Source organism: Setaria viridis, chromosome 6 (genome assembly GCF_005286985.2).
Source record: "Setaria viridis chromosome 6, Setaria_viridis_v4.0, whole genome shotgun sequence".
In the NCBI taxonomy this organism is placed as follows: Eukaryota; Viridiplantae; Streptophyta; class Magnoliopsida; order Poales; family Poaceae; genus Setaria; species Setaria viridis.
In genome coordinates, this window is record NC_048268.2 from 31,117,957 (window position 1) to 31,137,143 (window position 19,187).

The 19,187-nt window shown below is 52.4% G+C and overlaps 2 protein-coding genes and 1 pseudogene across 2 annotated transcripts; 2 read left to right on the forward strand and 1 right to left on the reverse strand.

The window, feature by feature from the left end:
• Positions 1 to 1,414: 1,414 nt before the first annotated feature.
• Positions 1,415 to 2,861, forward strand: LOC117860077 (probable carboxylesterase 13). Its single transcript, XM_034743293.2, has one exon. The coding sequence runs from the start codon at positions 1,651 to 1,653 to the stop codon at positions 2,686 to 2,688; it is 1,038 nt and encodes a 345-aa protein (XP_034599184.1). The 5' UTR covers positions 1,415 to 1,650; the 3' UTR covers positions 2,689 to 2,861.
• LOC117860078 (2-hydroxyisoflavanone dehydratase) lies at positions 2,828 to 4,326 on the forward strand. Its single transcript, XM_034743294.2, has 2 exons — positions 2,828 to 2,922; positions 3,013 to 4,326. Exon 2 carries the CDS (start codon positions 3,078 to 3,080, stop codon positions 4,071 to 4,073), a length of 996 nt encoding a protein of 331 aa, XP_034599185.1. The 5' UTR covers positions 2,828 to 2,922; positions 3,013 to 3,077; the 3' UTR covers positions 4,074 to 4,326.
• An 8,478-nt stretch (positions 4,327 to 12,804) lies between these two features.
• On the reverse strand, positions 12,805 to 14,611 carry LOC140223251 (uncharacterized; annotated as a pseudogene).
• Between the last annotated feature and the right edge of the window lie 4,576 nt (positions 14,612 to 19,187).

Here is a 19,187-nt window from a genome sequence, read left to right on the forward strand (position 1 = left end):
TTTCTTTTTTTCACTTTGCATCGCGGGTATGCACTTGAATTTGTGTAATAGATATTAAATTTAAGCTGCATTTTTAACATGGAAATTGATATTCTCATCACTTACTCTATATATTTATAGATGGTGACCCACTTCATGTGTATTTACCTTTATTATTATTTTCTAACCAATAATATAAGAAATAAATATTTTAAAATTATATTGGTGTACTTTTGGGTATATTTTTAGTGAAGATGATTTGGATTTAATTTTAGGATTATCTCATATTATTTTTAATAATGATGTATGTGTGTAATTTTGATGTAACTTTAAGGGATTAATTTAAATTTTATATTAATGCTAGTGGTGGCCAATTTAGATGCAATTTAGAGGGTTATTTTGAATTATTTTTTATAATAACATAAGTTAGTAATTTAGATGAAGATGAGGGGTACTTTAGTTTATTTTATATAATGGTGGAGGTGGGTAATTTAGATATAAATTTAGGAAGTACTTTAAGCTATTTTCATAATAGGATAGGTGGGTGATTTTTTAAAAGCTAATGAATCCAATGGTTACGATGATTAGCCTACCGTATTGATGGCTAGATATTTTGCATTTTTCAAAAAAATTCTAGAATTTCTTTTCTTTATCTATAGTGTCCACCTAATATTCCTATATGGCTTCATTTGGAAGTTTTCAAAAGGAATCTTCAATTAGTAATAGTAAGATAGTTGATCTTTGCTATATATCGCTCTCATTTGTTCATTTTCTAAGACACTACATGACTCCGTAAAATTATTTAGTTGTCATAAACTTTGGCTGCTAATTACTCAATCATGCATTTCCCCATTCCCATTCATAGTTTTCCTCCATTTTGCGTCGCACATCTTTGTGTGTATATACAGTTAAGATTTTAGCCTAGTTATTTATGCTTAAAATAGATTGTTTTTAAAAATGAAGAGTAAATTTTATTTGCATACGCATAAAAAACTTCACATTTATAATATCGTATAAGAAAAGGCCTACACATTTAGCAAGGCCTATCATAAAAAGCAAAAAGATTTGAGCCTATGTATAAAAGACCTACATTTAGGAAGCATCGCTCATGTAGGTGTGTATTTTTAAAGTTTACTCTTTAAAAATCCTAATGATTAAAGACATTATGAATTCGGCAGGAGCATATGGGCCTTTTCATCGCGAAGTGTCGAAGGAAGAGAAGCCCAATCACGTCCGGCTCCTCCTCCTGGAGGAGGCCAGAATGAACTTAAGAAATCTAGGCCCCAAATTGAAATTTAGGCCTGGAATGAAGAATCCATCCAAGACTAAGCCCAGAACGAATATCGAAGCCAAGGCCCAGTATTGAACTTGCACGAAGCCACGAACAGCCTTGTCAGTCACACCACGGACCAGAGTATCTTCTCGATCACGACAGTGTATATTTTACTCCGAGGAATGCTATCTCGCGAGGAGCACAAGGTTATCATCGTCTTCTCGGGGAGTTCAGTTTCTGCTCAACATCTGGATCTCCAGTATACAACAGACGTGATAACGTGAGTCCACATCTGATCTAGCTCTTGGTCTGGAGCACCGCCAATCTTACGACGCACGCTTGCTCATCTTCAGATACCCCGCGCACGGCGCGTCGATCTGCCGCCAGAGACCCCGATAATGCGAATAGGCGATAACCACCACCTCGCAAGAATCACCATCCCATCATCAGCACTCGACATGGATCCCGACGACGAGGTCGCGTTCGAGTTCGTCCCCGTGATCCGGCAGTACAAGAGCGGCCGCGTCGAGCGCCTGCACCACGTCCACCCAGTCCCGCCCTCCGTGGACGCCGCCACCGGCGTCACCTCCAAGGACGTCACCATCGACGCGGCCACCGGCCTGTGGGCGCGCCTCTACCTCCCCGACCTCTCAACGCGCCCCTGCGGCGGCGGCGAGGACGGGCGGCTCCCCATCGTGCTCTACTTCCACGGTGGCGACCTCGTGGTCGGCACGGCGTCCGACGCCCCCGAGCACGCCTTCCTCAACCGCCTCGCGGCGCGGGCCGGCGCGCTCGCTGTGTCCGTGGAGTACCGCCTCGCGCCCGAGCACCCCGTCCCCGCCTGCTACGACGACGCCTGGTCCGCGCTCCTGTGGGCAACAACCGCCGCCGCGGACCCGTGGGTCCGTGACCACGGCGACGCGGCGCGCGTGTTCGTGCTCGGGTTCAGCTCCGGCGGGAACGTCGCGCACAACCTCACCCTCCGCGCCGGGTCGGAGCCGGACCGCCTCCACCTCCCGGGCGGCGCCCGGGTGGAGGGGATGGCGCTGGTGCACCCGTACTTCCTGTCGCCGTCGTGCGACACGGCGGCGGGGAAGGAGTGGCTGCGCGGCAAGCTGGCGGAGCTGTGGGTGTTCGCGTGCGGCGGGCGGACGACGGGGTCCGACGACCCGCGCGTGAACCCGCTCGCGGAGGGGGCGCCGAGCCTGAGGCGAGCCGGGTGCCGGCGGGTCCTCGTGTGCCTCGCGGAGGACGCGCTGGTGGCCGAGGGCGGGGCGTACCACGACGCGCTGCTGGCGAGCGGGTGGGCGGCGGAGGACGCCGAGCTCCTGGACTCGAGGTCCGCGGACCACGAGTTCCACCTCCGCGAGCCCGAGAGCGCCAAGGCCCTGCTCCTCATGGACCGCCTGGTCGCGCACATCACCGGGAACCAGTAGAAGTGTACTTGTGTCTAGTGTTCGGAATGATATGCTCCCGTGTTGCTGATGTGGCTGAATAATGAAAGAATTTTCGTTTGCACCTGAATTCTCGATTGCCAAAAGAGAAATGGTGATGTAACTGATTTCGTGTGCACTTTGTTTCCGATGGAATATATCAATGCGAACCTGAATTTCTCGGCTGGTTAGTGTCGTGCACGTAGTCAGTTGTGGCCTCCAGTTCGACGGGACAAGGTGCTGACTGTTGACTGCCTCTCGTTTGCCTTAGCTTGATTGCTTGCTGAATCATTCTAGTCCCATTTGATGCTTTGGCTTGAAGAACAGGTTGAAAAAATAACCGCCCAGCAACCACCGCTACCTGCCCCGTCCAGAGCTCCCTCCGCCGCGCGATGGCCGCCGTCCCCGTCGCCCCCCCGCCGGCCTCGGCGGACGACGAGATCGTCTACGAGTCCATGCCCCACATCCGCATCTACAAGAACCGCGTGGAGCGCTACTCCGGCTCCGAGTTCGTCGCCGCCTCCACCGACGCCGCCACCGGCGTCGCCTCCAGGGACGTCGTCATCTCCCCCAACGTCTCCGCGCGCTTCTACCTCCCACGCCTCGCGGACGGGGCACCCGCGACGAAGCTCCCCGTCCTCGTCTACTACCACGGCGGCGGCTTCTGCCGCGGCTCCGCTTTCGACCCCACCTTCCAAGCCTACTTCAACAGCTTCGCGGCGCTCGCCAACGTCCTCGTCGTCTCCGTCGAGTACCGCCTCGCCCCCGAGCACCCCGTCCCCGCCGCCTACGCCGACTCCTGGGAGGCCCTCGCCTGGGTCGTCTCCCACCTCGCCGATTCCCCCAACGACGGCGGCAACAGGGACCCGTGGGTCGCGGGCCACGCCGACTTCGCCCGCCTCTACCTCGGCGGCGAGAGCGCGGGCTCCAACATCGCGCACCACATGGCGATGCGCGTCGCGGCGGAGGGGCTGTCCCACGGCGCCCAGATCCGGGGCCTCGTCATGATCCACCCCTACTTCCTGGGCACTGACAAGGTGCCCTCCGACGACCTGAGCCCGGAGATGCGTGAGCGCCTGGGTACCCTGTGGCGCGTCATGTGCCCAACCACCACCGGCGAGGACGACCCGCTCATCAACCCCTTAGTGGACGGCGCCCCCGCGCTGGCGACCCTGGCGTGCGGCCGCGTGCTCGTCTGCGTCGGCGAGGGCGACGTGCTCCGCGACCGCGGCCGCGCCTACCACGACCGCCTCAAGGCCAGCGGCTGGCAAGGGGAGGCCGCGATCTGGCAGGCGCCCGGCAAGGACCACAGGTTCCACCTCCTGGAGCCGTGCTGCGACGAGGCCGTCGAGCAGGACAAGGTCATCAGCGACTTCCTCAACCGCTGACCCGCCTCGTCCCACCGCCGGCGGTGGCGTGTACTCGGCCACCAGATTGAATAACCCAACTGCCGCGCTACACTGCTTACTAGTCTACTGTTTCAGATTCAGAATTGTGTCTCTGTCCTTTGCCATTGTTAGGAGGCATTGGTGTTGTATTGCATTGGGAATTTGGGGGATGATGATGATACAGTCATAGTGTCATACAGATGAATTATACTTGTTGGACAGACATAAATTGTTGAAACATCCATTCGATCTTCGATCATTATACAAAACTAATTCCTAATCAGAAGGACTAAACATGAGCTAATTACAAAACCGATTGCACAACCCCTAGGCTAAATCGCGAGACAAATCAATTAAGCCTAATTAATCCATCACGAATGTTTACTGTAGCACCATATTGTCAAATCATGGACTAATTAGGCTTAATGAATTCGTCTCGCGATTTAGCCTAGGGGTTGTGAAATTGGTTTTGTAATTAGCCTATATTTAATACTCCTAATTAGTGTCCAAACATTCGATGTGACAGGGGCTAAAGTTCAGCTCGGGGATCCAAACACCTCCCTATATAAATCACGTCTTTCTTGATTCTAGCAGCTGCAATTGCTTATGTTATGGAATGGCTTGTCAGTTTTGGTAGAAACACCGGGTTGGGTTTGGATTGCTAAGGGGTTGTTTGATGCGAGGTATTAAACTTTAGGAGGGTCATATCGGATGTTCGGACGCTAATTAGGAGGACTAAACATGAGCTAATTATAAAACTAATTGTAGAACCCCTATACTAATTCGCGAGACGAATCTATTAAGCCTAATTAATCCATCATTAGCAAATAGTTACTGTAACACCATATTGTCAAAACATGGACTAATTAGATTTAATAGATTCGTCTCGCGAATTAGACTCCATCTGTGCAATTAATTTTGTAATTAGACTATATTTAATACTCCTAATTAGTATCAAACATCCGATGTGATAGGTACAGGGGTGTATCAAAAACCCCTAAGATACTCTTACAATACAAATAATGAAACAAATAAAAGAAAGAACAAAAGAATTGTCAAGTTCACCTGTTCATACATCTGTCAACTAGGCCGGTTCGCATGGAAAGATGCCTTTGCATTAAATTTGATGCCCTTTGCTAGCCTCTACTGCCTTTGCTTGCCATGTTAGCCTATGTTGTGTCCTATGAAGGCTGAAAGTCAATGGCTTTGCATACTGTTTCAGGCCATGTTTAGTTCACCCCCAAATTCCAACTTTGACACTATGAAAAAGAAGATCCCCATCACATCAAACTTGCGGTACATGCATGGAGTACTGAATATAGACGAAATCAAAAACTAATTGCACAGTTTTGTTGTACTTTGCGAGACGAATCTTTTGAGCCTAATTAGTCAATATTTGGACAATAATTCACAAATACAAACGAAACGCTACAGTAGCGCTACAGTAATTTTGCTTGTCCAAAGTTGGGCAACTAAACAAGACCTATATTTTTATGTCTACTTTTCAGTTTCAGAGATGCCAGGGAAGCTTCGTCGAGATAATAAAAAAGGAATTATGCTTAACTATAGCATCTCTTTTTATCCCTATTTTTGTTTTTTAATGGCTTTCTCATTCTTTTTTTCTGAGGCTTTTTGTGGGAGCCTTTTCATTTTCTTGTTGGGCTCCAATTTTATCAGGAAAGCCATCTCGAATTCGGCCCAGCCGCCCACTACCTTCATCATCAATCGGACTCTGACAAGCATAACTCTTGTGTTGGAGCAACTCTCCAACAGCTGCTCAGGCAAGGCCTTTTTCAACGAATATTCCCACAAATACGCTGCTGTTTCCTACTGCGTGCAGACCTTGATCAGCTGTTTTTCTGGTCCAAAGGGCATCTATTACAGGATTTCTGAAACTGGTTTTTACGGGTCTTCAGAGCAACTCCAAAAATTTTCTAATTTTTTCCCCAAAAGAAGCTCTACTATTTTTTTTTTACCAAAATCATGACACACCACAGTAGATCCCTGATAATAAACTCTCCAATACTTCAAAACTGGCAACGTCAGCACGTGTGAGCCTATCTATTGGGCCGTAAAATCAATAGGGATTGCGTGAAATAATAGATTGATTAGGGTATACAACATGTACAAATATATAGGCAGCCCTTGGTGAGGTTTATAGAAACACAACCGACTGAGGGATAATACTACTCATCCTAATCCATCTAAGGCACGACAGGGAGCCGGCCTGGGCCTGGTGCACAGCCAGGGCCCATATACACGCATGGCACATACAGCGCATACACATCTTCTAACACGCGACGTTCAGACTGGACCTGAACTTCGTGAACACTAAAGAAGGCAGGCCTTTGATGAAAATGTCGGCGTACCGAGAGCTCGTCGGAACATGAAGAACGCTGACATCACTAGTAGCAACGCGCTCACGAACAAAGTGGAGATCAATCTCCACGTGTTTTGTGCGCTGATGCTGAACGGGGTTCGAAGATATGTAGACAGTGCTGATGTTATCGTAATAAACCAAGACGGTGTGATGCAGAGGAACATGCAGCTCAACTAGAAGTTGGCGCAACCATGAGACCTCGGCAACAACATTGGCAACCACCTGATACCCAGCCTCGACACTCGAGCGAGAGACTACAGTTTGTCGCTTTGAAGACCAGGAGACCAAGTTGTCGCCCAAAAAAATTGCATACCCGGAAGTAGACTTCCGGGTGTCTGGGCAACTAGCCCATTCAGTGTCAGAGTAAACCTGCAAATCCAACTGAGTGGAGGGCTGAAGATGCAAACCCAAGTGAAGAGTGCCACGAATATACCGCAGAATGCGCTTCAAGGCGGCAAGATGTGGCTCACGAGGATCATGCATGTGTAGGCAGACCTGCTGAACCGCATAAGAAATGTCGAGACGAGTGAAGGTGAGATACTGTAGAGCACTAGCGAGGCTTCGAAAATCAGTCCCATTGACAAGCGGGGCATTGTTAGTAGCAGACAGCTTCGAATTTGTATCAACTCGTGTAGAACAAGACTTGCAATCAATCATACCAGCATGCTCCAGAATCTCCAACATAAACTGGTGCTGAGACAGAAGAAGGCCATCACCAGACCGCTGAACATGCGTACCCAGAAAATGATGAAGTTCACCAAGATCCTTCATTGAAAACTCCCACCGTAAGCCATCAATAGTGCGATGAAGAAGAGGTGTCGAAGACGCCGTGAGGACTATATCATTCACATAAAGGAGAAGATAGACCATGTCGTCGCCGCGGTGGTACACAAATAGGGAAGTGTTGGTCTTGGCTTCCACAAAGCCGAGCTGCAGTAGGTGAGAGGCAAAGCGACTGTACCAAGAACGAGGAGCCTGCTTAAGTCCATACAGAGAGTGATTCAGACAACAAACATGATTAGGACGGGCGGTATCCTCAAAGCCAGTAGGCTGAGCATAGTGGACTGTCTCTGAAAGCGTCTCGTGAAGAAAAGCATTCTTCACATCCAACTGATGAATCGGCCAATGACGAGAGAGAGCTAGGGACAGCACTGTACGAATGGTGGCTGGTTTGATGACAGGACTGAAAGTCTCAGAGAAATCAATCCTAGGTCACTGAGTGAACCCGCGAAGCACCCACCGTGCTTTGTAGCACTCCAGTGAACCGTCAGCATGTAACTTGTGCTTGAAGACCCACTTGCTAGTAAGAACATTGGCCCGAGCAGGACGTGGTACAAGATCCCACATGTGATTGGCCAGTAGTGCGTTGAACTCCTCCTGCATGGCCCGACGCCAATTGGGATCAGCGAGAGTGCCCCGGTAAGTGCGAGGCACTGGTGACACCTGGGAGGAATGAAAAAGTTTTGGCAGATGGAATCCCAGCTTCCCGCGCGTTGTCATGGGGTGCTGATTGGCGACAGGACACACGGGAATCGTACTGCAAGGAAGAACGGCCCAACCGATCGGAGTACATGCCCGACCGATCGGAGAGCTCGCGGGCGCGGTCGGGGCGCTCGTCCAACCGATCGGAGAGCTCACTAGTGCGGTCGGGGAGCTTACCCGACCGAGCGGAGCGGACGCCGGTACCGGTGGGGCGCTAAGCCAACCGATCGGAGAGCTCGCTGGTGCGGTCGGGATGGTCGCCCGACCGAGCGGGGCGCTCGCCAGTGCAGCCGGGGCGCTCGCTCGACCGATCGGGGAGGGTGCCGGTGCGGTTGGGGTATTCGCCCGACCGATTGGAGCGCACGCCGGTGCGGTCGGGGCAGTCGCCCGACCGATTGGAACGCATGTGTGACGACCGGACCCTAATCTTCCGGGTTAACCTTAATCCTAGCCCTGATCATCTGCCTTGTTTTGCCGCGCCTGAGTGCTCAGCCTTCCGCCCGATCCCGACCCCTGAGACCTGACCCCTCCCCGCTTCGCTCCGATCTCGACCCCGGCGAACTCAGCTCACCGTCGGATCCTTCTAAGTCTTCCTCAAACGTCCGTTCTATCCGCCCGGTGGACCCGCGAGATCTTTTTCCCCCAGATCTTCCGCGACAGGCGCACTCGAGTTTGCATGCCCGCTTCAGAGTCTCCCCGCCGCGTGGCTCATCTTCTCCGACGCCCGCCGCTCAGTTTTGTCTCTGGCTCGCGACCGAATGGATCCTCGCGCCCCCTTCCCCAATGGCGGCGGAAGCCCCTCTGCAACCTTTCTGCAGCACCTCGCCTCCTGCGCCCATCATCGCACCGCCAGATCCCGGCCGCAGAGCCCGATGTCGCCCGTCTTTTCCGTCACTTCGAGCTCAGTCGCGCCGCCTGGTCTCCGCTACACGACGATTCCTCCATCGCCAACCCTGGCCACGGCAGCGACAGCTCCTTTTCCCCCGCCCTGCCAGAAGCCGCCCGACAATCTGTTGCTCCGCGCTCGCCCACGCGCCCGCAGCTGCGTGCCCTTTCACCTGTGCGCCCTCGATTCCAGCGCCGTTAAACCGGTCGCTTCTATCAAATCTTTCGCACGACGACGCCCGTCTCCGCCAAATCTCAACCACCGGCATACCCACTCCTGCGCCGTCCTGACGCTAGAACCCAATGACCGCTGGCGTCATCCCCGAGTCCTGCACCACCGCCCTCTTCGCTCAATCGCCGCCCCGGCAAAGCACTCCATTGCTTCTCCCCGGCCTTCGCGCCGCTCCCCTTCTCTCTCCCGCGCCACTTCCCTTCCCCGTTCCAGCAGCTATATAAAGGAATGCGCAAGCCCGCCGGAGTTCCCTTCGCCATTGTTGCCTTCAGCCTTTCTCTTGCTCCCTGCTCAAGCTCCTAGCACCACACCCTAAAGTTCTTGAGGAACTCTCTTCTCAGCTCCCCTCCGTTTTCTCCAAGCCACCCAGCCGCTTGCTCCTCCGTGCTGTGTAAAAGCTCACTTGTGACCCACAAGAAGCACCGCCGCCGAAGCACTGCCGGTCTTAGCCGTTGTTCAAAGCCTTAGTCCCTCCGCCCAAGTCTGCTTCTTCCCGACCCCAAGCCTTCCTTGTAGAAAGAAGGTAAGCTGCCGACCCCAGTCCGCTTCGCCCGACCCCTCTTATCCGCCCGACCCCGGCTCCGTCTCGCCCGACCCTATCTGTTCCGCCGACCCTTATCCGCCTCGCCCGAGGGCTCGGCTGTGATCTTCTCTTCAACCCGAGGGTGTATGTGTAAAACTTAGGAACCCTTCCGCGCTCGCGTCGGAGGATCCCTAGTATACCACATCCTCTAGTTCAAGGATCAGATCATAAGTTTCTTTCCGACCCTTGCCTCTTGATCTTCACCAGCTCTCTTGAACCTCACCACCCTCCTACTCTTTGTCGCGAGTTTCTGGGCTCAGGCGAGCAAGTGTTGCTGTTGAAATAACCGTCTATGCTAACTCTTGCATTGCATTCGTGTAGAGCTGCGCCTCGCCGACGGCTTCTACGAGCTACACCCGGCGCCAGAAGACGACGCTGTAGCTGAGCTCCTAGCCGCTGAAGCCGAAGTCGCCCCGAAGTCGAGCAGTTCTCTTCCTCTTTGCTCGAAGGCAAGCCCCGGTTGCATGAAAACCCTGCGTTGTTTTCCAAACTTGCACATGCCTTCTGTAACATGTTTGTGCATTTACGTATAGGAGTTGTTTGAAACCCTAGATGCATGACTTAGTTATCCCCATGATCTGAGCACTAGCTGTTGGACCGAGTAGTTGCCTTGCTTAACTAGAAGACGGTAAAAGCCGAGTGATTTCCTGTCACTCGCGAGTTGTAGGAGTTGCATGTCTACCTTTCTGTTGTAACTATAAGGACGATGGACGGGGCAGGGTTTTGGTAACTCTTTGGTGGACGGATGGTTGCCCCGTCTGTCTATGAAAACTTGCTAAGGCCTGACAGTGGTGGTGTTCGTGATCAAGTATTTGAAAGTACTAGCCTCATACTTAGTATGGGCTGAGGAAGCCTAGTACCGGATTGAACCTAGACGTGAGCGGTCGCCCCATTGTTCTTGGAACGGAGTTTCCCCTGCTGGATGTCGCACGTGGTGGCCTGCGTGGTCACAGAACGACAGAGGCCGGGTCTGTGGAACCTTGCACCAAAGGAAATGGGCCCGACACGGGTTAGGGGATTGATGGGGAAGGCCGACACAGGAAGCGACCTCCAGGTACGTGGATGTCGTGAGGCTAGGTTCACCATGCATGGTTTAAGAATTCGAATCGATTCATCTGCCTCTCACAGTTTGAGATTGCTTGATTGCTATGTCACCCTGAGTAAAAGAGAAATCTGATAAGGGCATGGTTTTGTTGATATACATACCTTGTTTGGCTCTATGATTGCTTAGACTAGGTTGCAAAACTTAGACTGGTTAACGAACTTAGAATCGGAACTAAAACTTGAAAATAGGGTTTTACTTAGTGCTTTTGGCAAGCAAACCCCTCAGCCAGAAAGCCCTGCATGTCTAGAAGTGTGGAGTAGTTTTACTCCTACCGGTTAAGTCTTGTTGAGCTTAGTAGCTCAGCCTTGTTGTGGCTCCCGTTTTTCAGGTGAAGTTGCTGCTCCCGACCCCTCTCTTGCTGGCGCTTGGCCGCCCCAGCTCCCGCCGGGCTGGACGGTCGAGTGGGATCCCTCCTCGGACGGTGAGGAGAGGGATCAGTGATGTCCCGGCTGGCCTCACCAGGACATCCGACCCCGACGATTGCTTCCGCTAGTGTTTTACCTCCTGTTGTTTTCCGAAAGCTTGTAAAACTCTGATGTTCCTTTCGCAACAAAACAAAAAAAATCCAGTGGTTAATTTGTTAACTCTTGGGTGGACTTGTTGTACTCTCTGGAACCGCTCACCTTCGTGTGAGTCTGCTAAATCGGTCCTGTTCAAGTGGTCAAATCGGAGGAGAATCCGACGGCACTTCGTGTTTACTCGGCTTAGGCATGAGTGTCGCATATCAGGCGGCTAAATCATGTCTAACCCAGTAGATCCGAAGTGGATCCGCCACAGCATGCCGGTGTGGACGGGGCATTCACCCGACCGAGCGGAGCGGTCGCCGGTGCGGTCGGGCACGCTGGTGCAGTCGGGGTGCTCAGCCGACCGATCGGAGCTTGCTGGTGTGGTCAAGGCGCATGCCCGACCGATCGGGGAGGTCGGGACGCTTGCCCGACCGGGCGGAGCGCATGCCAGTGCGGTCGGGGCAGTCGCCAGTACGGTCGGGACGCTTGCCCGACCAATCGGGGAGGTTGAAGGTGCACCGGGTGAGTGTCCTGCAGGCAACAGAGATGGTGCCGAGCCAATAGGGGGCGGCACCACATTAGAAGGTTCCAACAAAAAATCAAAGTCCTTGTTAGCTGGGGGTGGTTGCTGCTGAGAAAAGGGAAAGGTAGTCTCGTCAAACATGACATGGTGAGAGATGATGACCCAGTTAGACGAGAGATCAAGGCAGCGGTATCCCTTGTGATGAGCAGAATAGCCAAGAAAAATGCACAGGGTGGAGCGAGGAGCGAGTTTGTGTGGTGCAGTAGCGGAAAGATTCGGATAGCAAGTGCAACCGAAAACCCGAAGATGGTCATAAGACGGTAGGATGCAAAACAGACCCATGTGCGGCGTGGAGGAGCTAAGGGTTTTTGTGGGTAGAATGTTCAGTAAATGTGTAGCAGTGTGCAGAGACTCAACCCAATAGGAGGGAGGCATACTAGCCTGAAAGAGAAGGGAGCGGACAACATTATTGACGCTCCGAATCATGCGCTCGGCCCGGCCGTTCTGGGGCGATGTATAGGGGCATGACATGCGAAGCGAACCCCGTGCATGTGGAAGAAGGTGCGTGTACTGGAGTTATTGAACTCACGGCCGTTGTCGCACTAAACGGCCTTCATAGTGGTGCCAAACTGAGTACGCACAGAGAAGAAGAAGTTAGCCAGAGTTGCAAAGGTGTTAGATTTGAGACGTAAAGGGAACGTCCACAAATAATGAGAACAATCATCAAGAATGAGCAAATAATATTTATAGCCAGACACATTACGTATAGGAGACGTCCACAAATTGCAGTGAATAAGATCGAAATTACTAGATGTTCTAGAAGCAGATGACTGAAAAGGGAGGCAAGTGTGCCGCCCTAGTTGAAACGCATGATAGATGATATGAATGTCCTTATTACAAAAAGGAATGACCGAAGCGACTTTGGACAAAACTTCATGGCCGGGATGTTTGAGACGGCGATGCCACACAGAGGAAGTGGAGGCAGCAGCGAGAGCGTGGGCAGCAGGAAACCGCAGGGGATAGAGTGGCCCGAAGCTATTGCACCGGACGATCAGCCTCCGAGACGCCAGATCCTTCATAGAGCAGCCAGCGGGATCAAATTCAATAGAACATTTGTTATCATAAGTAAACTGGCAAACAAAAATAAGGTTCTTAATAAGTTTAGGTGAAACTGGAACATTGTTAAGGGATAGGGAACTCGGAAAGTGAGCTGCGCCAGTAGCCGTGTCAGGAAGCAAGGAACCGTCACCGACAACAATTGATGAAGGAAAGAGATACCACAAATGAGAAAAATATGAAAGAGTACCAGCGTCTGAAGTCATGTGTGAGGTGGCACGTGAATCAAGATACCAGTCGATCGACTGCGGCTGGTTGAGGGTCATGGTGCTGAACGTCGAGGTGAGGGACTGCTGATCCTAGGAGGGGGGCAGGCCCGTCATGGGATTGTTGAACCCCGGGGGGACCTGTGGCGCCTGCTGCCCTAGATAGGGTGCCTGCTGCCCCATAAGGGGGGGCCTGAAGGCTCTGAAGCTGCGCCTGCTGCTGTTGAGCGTACAATGACTGCTACTGAAACACCGGTGTGGGCGCGGCTGGACGGGGAGGAATGGCGGCCTGCTATTGAGGGCCTGGGTACATGTAAATTGTACCGGACCAGGGGTTCCAGAAGGAGGGCCAAGGGCCGCTGGACTCCTGGGTGGTGCCGGGAGCAGGGGCCTGGGCGCCGGCGGCAGGGACCTTGCTGCCGTTGCTGGCCGCCACGCCAGCCCCTGTCCCGCTTCTGCTTGGAGTAGGGCCTCCCCTTGCTGCCCCTAGAGTTGGAACGCCCAACAGAGTGGTGGGGAGGCGCAGAGGGGTGAGAGGAGGAGCCAATGTTGATGCCAGTGAGCAGCGCCATGGACGGAGTCAAGGAAGGAGGCACCATTGTGAGCTCCTCAAGAACTAGATCATCGCGAGCCTCCAAGAAGGAGCGAAGAGGACAAGAATGCCGGATGTCGCGGCCGACGGCGGCGAACTTCTCGTTGAGCCCGCGGATGATGTTGAGGACAAGGGTGCGGTCGGAGACTTGCTCGCCGAGATTACCAAGGGCATCTGCCATGCTCTTGATGTGGTGGCAGTAGTCCGTAATGGACAAGTCGCCGTGGACGAAGGTCCGGAACTTGTCATCGAGGTAGAGGGCCCGCTTCTCCCGATTGCTGAGAAACTGCGTCTCAATGGCGAGCCAGGTGGCGCGGACGGTGGTGCCGCGCTTGCCGTGATCCATGACGACATCGACGAGGTCGGTGGCAATGGTGCCGTAGAGCTAGGACTGAACAACGCAGTCCATCCGGCCCCAATCAGGAGAGGCCAAGGTGGGAGCGTCACGGAGAACGTGATCCTGCAGCGAATACTTGCTGACGGTGAGGAGAAACTGTTCACACCACCGTGAGTAGTTGTCAGCGGTGGTGTCAAGGACGACGGGGATGAGCCTCTGAATGTTCTTCACGGCGATGGTCTGGGCGTGCAGGTTGAGGACGGCGACAGCCTTGTGGAGCATCATGGTCTGGTGAGCGTCGGACGCCTAGTCGGAGAGGTCGGCGCTAGCATCATCCTCGTCAGAGTCAGGCGGGGCGCCCTTGTGCTCCTGGGCGGTGCGCGCCAGGGCTTCGCGAAGGCGGGCGTCGGCGGCGTCGCGCTACTGCGCGGCAGCGGCGGCCTCAGCCTCAGCCGTGACGGCACAGGCATCCTTGCGGGCGGTACGACGCTGAGCAGCGGCGGCGCTAGCATCAGCCACGTGCGTGGCAGCCTCGGCAGTGGAGGCGTCAGCCGTGGTGGTGGAGGACTCGGGCGGTTGGGTGTCGGCCATGGAGGGCAGCGGCGGTGGAGAGCTGGTGCGGGAGCAGCGCCACGGTCGGGCGCGCTGAGGGCAGCGCTGGTAGCGCGCTAGGATGCGGAAGGTAAGGAATCGGGAATAACCCGGACTCGTGATACCACGAAAGTAATAGGGATTGCGTGGAATAATAGATTGATTAGGGTATACAACATGTAGTTAGACCTTGGTGAAGGATAAGACTGACCATCCTAATCCATCTAGGGCACGACATGGAACCGGCCTGAGCCTAGCGCGCAGCCAGAGTCCATGTACACGCACAGCAGATACAGCACATACACATCTGCAGATACAGCACATACACATCTTCTAACAGCCCGGCATCAACTCCTTCTCACGATCGCGCTCCGCCCCCCCCCCCCCCCCCCCCCCCCCCCCAAATTCTTTTGCCCTGGCCTACCTGGCCTGGATGGCCGCCGCGCGCCGCCGGTAGTCGCAGTGCTACGTCCTTCACTTTACCCTGATTGGTTTGTTGAGCAATAACTTCTCTATCTGCAGAAGCTCTGCATTCTTCTCTTTGAATTTCAGCGGCAGCAGCAGACTTCATCGGTTCTTGCTGTAAGTGCTTGCTGATTGGATTACTGATTTGGTTTCACTGCAGCAGCTCGGCTTGTTCCACAGTAGCTCGAGTTTGACTTTTATTCTTGTGCAGCTCGGTGAGCAGAATTGCAGAAGCAGAAGTGTTGGTTGCCTGTTTCTTTTGGTATTCCATAAGTCAAGTGCAGCAGCAGGTTTGTTAGCTCTCGATTCTCGATTCTGGACGGCCGCCGCCCGCCGCCGGTAGCCGCGGTGCTACCTCCTTGACTACGTCTGCCACAAGCCCTGCGACACCCGCAAGATTTCCACGGAGGCGGCCGGCGACGTGATCCAGCGCAACAAGCGGCTGGGCCTCCCCGACTACCGCTTCCTCCTCCGCGTCATCGTCCGCTCCGACATCATACGCCCTGTGCAGCATCCTCGAGGGCCGTGAGGACTCGCCCACCCTGCAGGATCGACGAGATGGATGCCTTTCTCGACGATGCCGTCGGCGAGCTCTTCGCCTGGGCCGACGTCACGTCCCACAACGTCGACGTTCTCGTCTTCAACGTTTCCATGCTCTCCCCAGCACCATCGCCGCTGCCGCCGCCACCCACGAACTGGTGCGCGCGAGCGAAGAAAAATCACGCGAAGGACTAGTGAGGGGGGCGATTGGGGAGGAGAGGCCGTGCGAAAATATGCGGGGCGCCAGCGCGTCGGATGGTATCGCCGTATTTTTTCTGAGCGTTTGAGCTTTTTTTTCCTATTTCCCTAATTAAGGTTTTAGGGGTAATTAAAGTAAGCTCTTGTAGTTGCTCTCATCCGTGGTAATTTTTCAGGCAGTCCAGTCTGGCAAGAGCGTATCAAAAAATACGAGAAGACACAACGACTGGTGCTCGTTGTTTTGGTTATCTGGAATCTCATAAATAAAAGGATGGATACTCCTCCAGTTTCAACTAAAAGTCTGAGTCCTTTCGGACTCCGTAAGCAATGAAGCACTTCTTTTCTGCTACTATATTCAGGGGAGCAGCAGTAAAGGAGTTCAATTTAAAATTTACATACGCTGCAGTTTCTCTACTGGCCTCTCATATGTTCATCTATCCCTTTTCGAAGATTCTAAACTAAATTGAATTTCACAATGCTCCCAGTTTTGACATCATCATTTTTTGAGAGGGCCAATTTAGAGAGACTAAAGTTTATTCCAATGCTACATATATTCAGGGGATCTGTATGATAAAGTCTCATTTTAGGAGTTTACATATACTAGAGCTCTATCAGCCTCTCATTAATTAATCAACAGTTGATTTCAAACTAAGTTGAATTTCTTAAGACTATACAAAAAAAGACTGTCCCTGTTTCGACAAACAGTAGTTGACCCCAACACTATGTTTTAGAAGAAAAAAAGTTCCAAAATGCTATGTATGACATTGTTTAGTGAAGCAAACCATGAACATAGATGCCTTTCTTCGACGAGAAAGGACATCTATCAGCAAACAAGTTTGCAGAAAATGAAAACACTAAATACTTTGAAGCAGATGAAAACTCTGAACCTGTTCTCGCTGGAGATAGTAGGTGTACTTGTTCTAAAAATACGAGTGTGCTTTCCATAAACATGTACTTAGCAAATGAAAAACTAAAAAAATTGCAGCGATGCCCTCTCCCATTTCTACAGATAGTAAACGTACTTGTTGATTTTGGACAAATTATAGGTAATTCGAATTCTGTACATATTCAGGGGATCTGTCTGATTGAGGCCCATTTTAGAAGTTTACATATACCACATATATACCACATTTGCTCCGGTCTTCCATTAACTATTCTGTATTTAATTTGTTTCCGATGGAATATTTCAATGTGAACCTGAATTTGTCAGCTGGTTAGTGTCGTGCAAGTAGTCAGTTGTGGCCTCCAGTTCGACGGGACAAGGTGTTGACTGTTGACTGCCTCTCGTTTGCCTTAGCTTGATTGCTTGCTGAATCATTCTAGTCCCATTTGATGCTTTGGCTTGAAGAACAGGTTGAAAAAATAAGAAAAAAAACACCAATAGACAAGATAAATTGGCATGTGAGTTGTGAGGTCCATAGCAACTTGTGAGATTTTTACTACTGCCCTCTCCTCTGCAATTACAATCACCAACTACAAATCTCTTGATCCCGGCCTGTAGAGAAGTAGATGGGAAAACACCACACACCCTAATAAGGGGTGACCTCTATATATATAGCCAATATGGCTTGGAGTAAAAAAATACATTAAGTGTACAAGAAAAGAATAAATACATCCTAATATACACGTATACTTCCTAAATCCTAATACCCACCCGCAGTTAAAGCGGGAGGATCACGGACACACAGACTGGACCTAAACTCAGTAAACAAAGGAGTTGGCATGCCTTTCGTCAAGATATCCGCGAACTGGTGAGAAGACGGCACATGGAGGACCCGGAGCTCACCTAAGGCCACCTTCTCACGAACAAAGTGAATATCAATCTCGATGTGCTTCGTGCGCCGATGATGCACCGGGTTGGTTGTCATGTAGACAGCACTAACGTTGTCATAGTAGACAATAGTGGTCGAAGCAAGCGGGACATGAAGCTCCTGGAAAAGTTGACGCATCCAGCAACATTCTGCCACAGCATGAGCCACAACCCGGTACTCCACCTCAGCACTGGAACGAGACAGGAACGAGACACTGTGGTCTAGCGCTTGGAGGACCAAGACACCAGATTGTCATCGAGATAGACGCAGAAGCTAGAGATGGAGCGTCTAGAGTCTGGGTAGCCAGCCCAGTCGGCGTCGGAGTAGGTAGTTAGAGACTGAACATGGTCGGTGCCGATGTGAAGCCCGGAGGAGAGCGTGCCCTTGACATAGCACATGATGCGCTTGATCAGGGCCATGTGGGGCTTGCACGGGTCATGCATGAAGAGGCACACCTGCTGAACCACATACGCCAGTTAGGTCGAGTCAAAGTGAGGTACTGAAGAGCCCCAGCAAGACTCCGATACTCAGAGCCGTCCTGGAGTTGGCGCCATCGTGTGCCGAAAGCTTAGCATGAGTGTCAACGGGAGTCGCTGTAGAGTGACACTTATCCATACCAGCACGCTAAAGTAGATCCAGGGCGTATGGTCGCTGAGACAGGAATAGACCTTGGGAGGAATGCGTGACGGAGATGCCGAGGAAGTGGTGTAGGTCGCCAAGATCCGTCATGGCGAACTCGAAGTGAAGACGCCCCATGATGTGCCGAAGAAGAGTCGAGGACGAGACGGTGAGGATGATGTCGTTGATGTAGAGCAGCAGATAGGCGATGCTCGGCCCCTCTTTGCATACAAAGAGGGAGGTGTCGGAGGTGGAGGTGATGAAGCCGAGCTGCTGAAGGAAGGAGGTGAACCGCTGTTACCATGCTGTCGAGGCCTACTTCAGTCCATACAAGGACTTCTGCAGGAGACAGACGTGATCGGGGGTGGCGGGGTTGACGAAGCTGGGAGACTGCTAGCAGTAGGCAGTCTCCGCAAGGTGTCCGTGAAGAAACACATTATTCACGTCCAGCTGGTGGATCAGCCAGGTGCAAGAAGCGGCGATGTTGAGGGCGGTCCATATCATCGCCGGTTTGACGACCAGACTGAAGGTCTCATCGTAGTAGATGTCGTGATGCTGGGAGAAGCCACGAACCACCCAGCGCGCTTTGTGCTGGCTGAGGGACCCATCGGCATGGAAGTTTTGTCAGAAGATCCACTTGCCTGACACGACATTGGCACCGGGTGGCCGCGGGACGAGGCGCCAGGTGTCGTTGTCGATGAGGGTCTGGAACTTGTCAACCATGGCGGCACGCCAGTTGGCGTTAGCCAGAGCACTGCGATAGTTCGCCGGAATCGGAGAGGACGGAGAAGAAGTCGAGGCTGTCCTGCTGTGGTAATGGCACTGCTGGATTGCCTCAGTCACAGACCGAGTGACATGGCGCAGAGGGGCAGGTGGTGACGAGGAGGGCGCAGAAGGTGCTAGGGCTGCGAGCGTGGGGGAAGGACTGTGGGCACTCGCCCGAC